Here is a 6,000-nt window from a genome sequence, read left to right as displayed (position 1 = left end):
TTAAATCAAATATTTCAGAGAAAGCAGGAGCTTAAGCCTGAGCAAACAATAAGATAATCAGACAAAAGTCTACAGATACAAGGCCTGCCTTGTGTCCTTCAGAAACGCCAGGTGGGATGTATTAAAAATCTTACAAAAGGGGACGGGTTTGTCTGAGAAACAGTCATCACAGTTTAATACATTACAGTTAAAAGAGAAGTCAGACAACTGAATTTTAAACCTGTGCTGAGTAACGAACTTCCTACACTACGTGTTCTGATTGCGCAAAGCAACGACCGGAAAAACTTACTACTTACCCTCTGAAAAGTGTAAGAATCCGACTACCGAACTTGAGAATGAACTATCAGATCAAACTTGTACATCAGTTGGAATAGCTACAAACCATTGCATATTAACACACTCACCAGCTGCAAGTCCCTCTTGAGAATACCGTCTTCACTCACCAAAGAACCAGCACCAAGTGCCAAGAACACGCTCTCCCTGCAACGAACTTCCTCCAGGTAGCGAGAAGCCGGCCGGGGTGGCCGAGCGGTTCTAGGCGCTTCAGTCTGGAACCGCGCGTCCGCTACGGTCGCAGGTTCGAATCCTGCCCCGGGCATGGATGTGTGTAATGTCCTTAGGTTAGTTAGGTTTAAGTGGTTCTGATGACCTCAGAATTTAAGTCCCATAGTGCTCAGAGCCTATTCAGGTAGCCAGAAGAGGTCAGAGAGGTCCTTTCCTCCACTAGCTTAACCACAGTCGAATCACTGCCGAAAGAGTACAAATCTCTTTGCCTCGATTGATAAAGTTACGTTCGCTACACTACTGCTACCACAGCAGGCAGCCAGATGCTGCACTGCAACCATACGTGAGACAGATTCAACATACATACTCACTCACTCATTCATACAGATGATAAACGCAGAACGGAAATCTGGGAACACAAATTGTAGGTAACGTAGATAGGATTAGATGCTTAATGGAAAAATTGATATTTTTATGTAACTGTGTGCCACTGAATGGGGACAAACATGAAGTACAAAACTACATTACAAATAGCTGTGCTTGGCAGCATATGAAACGAATCTAACAGAGACATTTCAACATATAGCACCACCACGGACCGAAAATGACCAACGTCAGACGATATCGACAATGAAATGTTAATTAACAACGGCTGAGTGAAGCATTTTTGATTCTTCTTCGCGACCCTAAGTTACGGCTATCTGTCGTTTGACTTGTGCCTTGAAAATGACATGGTGCTCACCTGTCAAAATATCGACGGTTGTGGAAGACATCACCCGGCTGCATTCCCGTAAACTATTTGTACATTCGATAACGCCGCGCCAAGTTTCACCACTCGCAATCCACGAAATTCCATCGAAGCAGTGAGGGATTGCTCGTTTCGTGGTTTGCTGGCACGGCCTCGCCTCAGCGGCCTTCCGCAGTGCAGACGAGGTCGACTGAGTGACCGTCTCCTGGTACGCCAGGCCCCAACTCGGCTGGGTAACTTGCATTTAGCGGGCGCCTTGACCCCGTGAGCGCGACGCAGGTAGACGGTCGGCTGCGTCTGCCATTTATTTACAAACAAGGCGGCCGGCAAGCATCACCGAGGCCTCCCACTACGTGGCTCGTGACGTCACGGCAGCGAGAGAGAGTGCCGCGGCTGTCGGCGGCACCGGCAGTTGGACGACGCTCCACAGACGAGACAGGCGCAACTGCGAGCCGACCCGACCCGAGCGTACGCCACGCTAGTGCTGCTTCCAGAGACTCTTAGACGCCGCCACCCATGAGGTTAGTGGCCCGCATGCAGTTTTCACCGGGTTGTTCGTCGACGCTTGCAACCCGCTGATGTTGACAATTTCAGACTGGATATGCGAAACTCTGTGAAAGTGCGAAATGTCAAAATGTAAGAAAACAAGGAAAAACCGTGATGGACTCACAGTACGAATCGTTTTATTCGACGAAATGAAAGTTGTGATAGTTTCGCACCATTTGTAACGCCTAGTAGAAAAAAGTTGCAAAAATATAATACGCTTAGAATTTTAAAAAAAATCGTAAAAATGAAAATTTAGGTAAACATGCAAGTGCCATTCTTCATTAACTAGCAATCGCTGAATATGCACAGCACCACCTCATTTATTTTTGATCAGTATTAAATTATACAGTGTTGACATCTAATTTCCCTCTATTTCACTTAAATAAAATCGAGCATAGCTGATAGATCGTTCTTTTTTTTTCAGCACTTAATTTGTTGTTCAGTGGAAGTCTAGGCACGATACATGCAGTTTGAACCCCAAAAGTACGATATTTGGTTTTATTTCCTTATTCTACACAGTACACAGTTAAATTCTAATGAGTTACACGCTTACACCATGTTGTGTTGTTTCCTTCTGAGCAAACAGCTGTCCATTTGTTTGTTACGTACAAGTTTCCTCGAATTCTTAGTTCAGTATTCTTCTCTATTCCTTCATAAAACGCTGCGCACAACAACTTAAAGTCGAAAATAACTGAAATTAAGTCGAAGTTACTGTGTGTTGTTACTCGTAGGAAAGCGAGAGAGAAACAGGTGTCTTTATCACCGCGGTCAGGCGGGATAGACACATTCAGCGTTTCTCATGTCACAAACAGAGGAACATACTGCTGAACCCAGTGAAGGTATTCTGAAGTAAATGGAGGCGTCTCTGGTGCTTACAACATATCTCAAGTTAGTAGCCTCGACACACGCAGTGTTTTACAGAAGAAATAGACGAAAATATCCAGTTTTGGCAGTTTCGCCATTTCCATTTCTAGTCTTCGATTCTTCATGGAAGTGTATGTCTAACCGACTTTTAGTAAACTACTAAAGCTGTTGAAGTAGGTATTGATCCACAGGGAAACATTTTCGGCCAGGCGTTTACCTTAAAGTCACACACTGGTAACTGATGAAACACGTATAAAAGATGCACGTGACAGATGAAGAGCGAAAACAATTATGTATTTGACGCCAAAGAACCTTACTTCAGCTTGATGTAGCAGTAATCCCTGACGTGAAGACGATCGCTTGGCGGAAACTGCTTGTCCCTGAACAGGGCTTGGTGATTCCGTGATAGCAAACTCTTTCAGGTATTGAAACTTCCTGGCAGATTAAAACTGTGTGCCTGACCGAGACTCGAACTCTGGACCTTTGCCTTTCGCGGGCAAGTGCTCTGCAAACTGAGCTACCCAAGCACGACTCACGCCCCGTCCTCACAGCTTTACTTCCGCCAGTACCTCGTCTCCTAAGCCATGTCTCCGCTGTATCCTTTCTTCCAGGAGTGCTAGTTCTGCAAGCTTCGCAGGAGAGCTTCTGTAAAGTTTGAAAAGTAGGAGACGTGGTACCTACGGAAGTAAAGCTAAGAGGACGGGGCGTGAGTCGTGTTTGGGTAGCTCAGTTGGCAGAGCACTTGCCCGCGAAAGGCAAAGGTCCAGAGTTCGAGTCTCGGTCCGGCACACAGTTTTAATCTGCCAGGAAGTTTGATATCAGCGCACACTCCGCTGCAGAGTGAAAATCTCATTCTTTCATGTATTTACCACCGCTGACCACCAGCTGCTCTGTTCGTCTTAGTGTGTTGATTAATTATACGCTAACTGCTCATCTGCTTTCATGCAACTACAGTATACCAGTGGGCACACTGGATTCTTCTTCTTTTTCCTGTGCCTTTGTGCCGAATCGGCGCAGGATTGATGTGGTTATTAAGGAATTTCTTATGTTTTGTTTTAAGGGGTTGAGTATACTCCTAGAATGGCAAGTGTGTACCCCTCTTGCCGTATGCGGTTTTATTCGTGTGGAAATGAGCGACAGTTTTCTGAATGTTTCTGAATCGTGTAAGTGATGCGGGACTAGGATCCAAGCCGATATTCACCTACTCAGATGTGAAAAACAGCCTAAAAACGACATTCAGACTGGCCAGCACACCGACCTTCGGGTGGGTTCCGGACGCGACAGTTTAACACGGACGGCTACCCAGGTGGTCCAATGGGCAGACTGGATTCCTTGTATCAAAATAAGGAGCTCATAAAAAGTCGGTTCGGAAACACTGTTTACGAATTAGGAGAATATCACGTGTACCAACATGTGAGTTGAAACTATTCATGATACTTGTCACTGCTTCGTTTTGCAATAGTTTCACACTTAGAACGTACTGTTCAGTGGTCACATTCTTGTCGGTGTTGTCGATTGTATTAGAAGGCAAATGCTAAAACAGAAAACAAATAATAGGTTGCAGACGCTTGCTTAGAAATGCCAGCAGCTAAGCACACTGATAAAATCATAAAAGGCAACCATGACTGTGTCATCAAAAGCCTTTTTCAAGAACGAAAACCACTGATTGTAGGTCCTTTGGTCAGATAAGGAGGAGGACACAGTAAGTGCCATAACCTGATTTCCCAGAAAACTTGCTCAATAGAAGATGTAGTCAAAATAAGCGAATAGGTGCCTCGGCGTATCTTTAGATACTTGACCGTTTATGAGAAAAAGACGGTCAACGTTTTCGAGGTACTCTGTGCGTTTTAGTGAATATATAGTTGAGCTGTATCAGTGGGACAGTGATTGGTGTCGCGGCTTTACACTTTCCTTTTTCATTTGTTTACCAATATCCGTAGAAGGTAACCACGCTAATGTTTTCCACTGTGTATTAAAATAACGTTGTCCTTAACGTTCTACTAATCATATGTAGGGTGAATGAATTTAAACAAAGCACCAATAAATAAATGAGAAAATTATTTGAAATTGTTTTTGCCTGAAATTCTTGTAGCGTATCTTGATTCGTAATCATCTGCAAGCACCAGTTTTCGGTAAAGCGATCCGTTTCTACTGACATGGGAACACTAATTGAATTTCGAACACCGGGGGGAGGGGGGGGCGGCAAAAGTGGGAGAGCGCGACGCTAGTCAATGTGCCACCATTTCGGCTGAGATTTTCGCGAGCTTAAAAGCATTTAAATTACTTGGAAAGCTTTTACCATCAATTTCTCAGAAACGGTAGTGTGTCTATGGATACGTCGAGACGTGTTCGCTTATTTTGATTCCTCTTCCACCGTGAGAAGTTTCTGGGAAATCGGATTATGCCACTTGCCGTGTTTTCCCCCCGAAGAGCCACCATCACTAACAAGGAGTCCACATGACAATCATTTTTTTGTATTTTTTTTATATCTATGGTAACGTTAAGTTCAGAACTCAAATACGTCAGCAGCAGCAGTTCGATGCAATACTCAAAAATTCTCGAGAAAATTAGAATTTTTGAGACCGTATTTAATGCGCTAAAGGAAAGTCAACTTTCCTCGAGAGGTCGTGTGGCTGTGTGTTTCGGGTTCAATTCCCAGTCGTAGAAAAACTTTAAAGGAAGGTGTAATGCTTCGTGAACATTTCCACGAAGCCCAAAATACATCAGGATGGAAGGTATTGTAATTTGTAATGGTTTTTTATTTAAAGTCTTTTATAATGGATGATTAGTCCGCAGCTCGTGGTCGTGCGGTAGCGTTCTCGCTTCCCACCCCCGGCTTCCCGGGTTCGATTCCTGGCAGGGTCAGGGATTTTCTCTGCCTCGTGATGACTGGGTGTTGTGTGATGTCCTTAGGTTAGTTAGATTTAAGTAGTTCTAAGTTCTAGGGGACTGATGACCATAGATGTTAAGTCCCATAGTGCTCAGAGCCAAAACATTCAATGGATCATTAAGTAAGAATTATATTTGCAATGAAAATTGTTTTTATTTTATATGTAAGTACAAATAAGGAGACGTGCATTTTCCTTACAAATAAGAATTATAGGGGTGTTAATTAGCATGCACTTGATGAATTTTGTATGTAAGTGACGTAACGTAAAAAAAAAACAACAAAAAAGTAATGGCCGAAATGAGACTCGGACCAGTCATTACCAGTCTCGAGCGCTTCTGATTTTTTCCATCTTTATGTATTTTAAACTTCATGGAAATGCCAGTGGAACATAAACCTCCGTTTAAAAGTTCGCGTCAGCCGGGAATCGAACCAGAAAGCTCTTTGTCAC

General features: G+C 43.7%; 1 protein-coding gene across 1 annotated transcript in view; it reads left to right on the top strand.

The window, feature by feature from the left end:
• The first annotated feature begins 1,599 nt into the window (after nucleotides 1-1,599).
• The window catches only part of LOC126336871 (facilitated trehalose transporter Tret1-2 homolog), a 340,634-nt gene continuing 336,233 nt past the window's right edge, over nucleotides 1,600-6,000 (top strand). The window contains exon 1 of the mRNA XM_050000979.1: nucleotides 1,600-1,773. Coding sequence (XP_049856936.1) covers nucleotides 1,769-1,773 — 5 coding nt within the window. The 5' untranslated portion in view covers nucleotides 1,600-1,768. The remainder of the gene's footprint in view (nucleotides 1,774-6,000) is intronic.

This window comes from Schistocerca gregaria, chromosome 2 (genome assembly GCF_023897955.1).
Source record: "Schistocerca gregaria isolate iqSchGreg1 chromosome 2, iqSchGreg1.2, whole genome shotgun sequence".
NCBI classification, from domain to species: Eukaryota; Metazoa; Arthropoda; class Insecta; order Orthoptera; family Acrididae; genus Schistocerca; species Schistocerca gregaria.
Note: the sequence above shows the minus strand (reverse complement) of the source record. Positions and strands in the feature narration are given on the sequence as shown.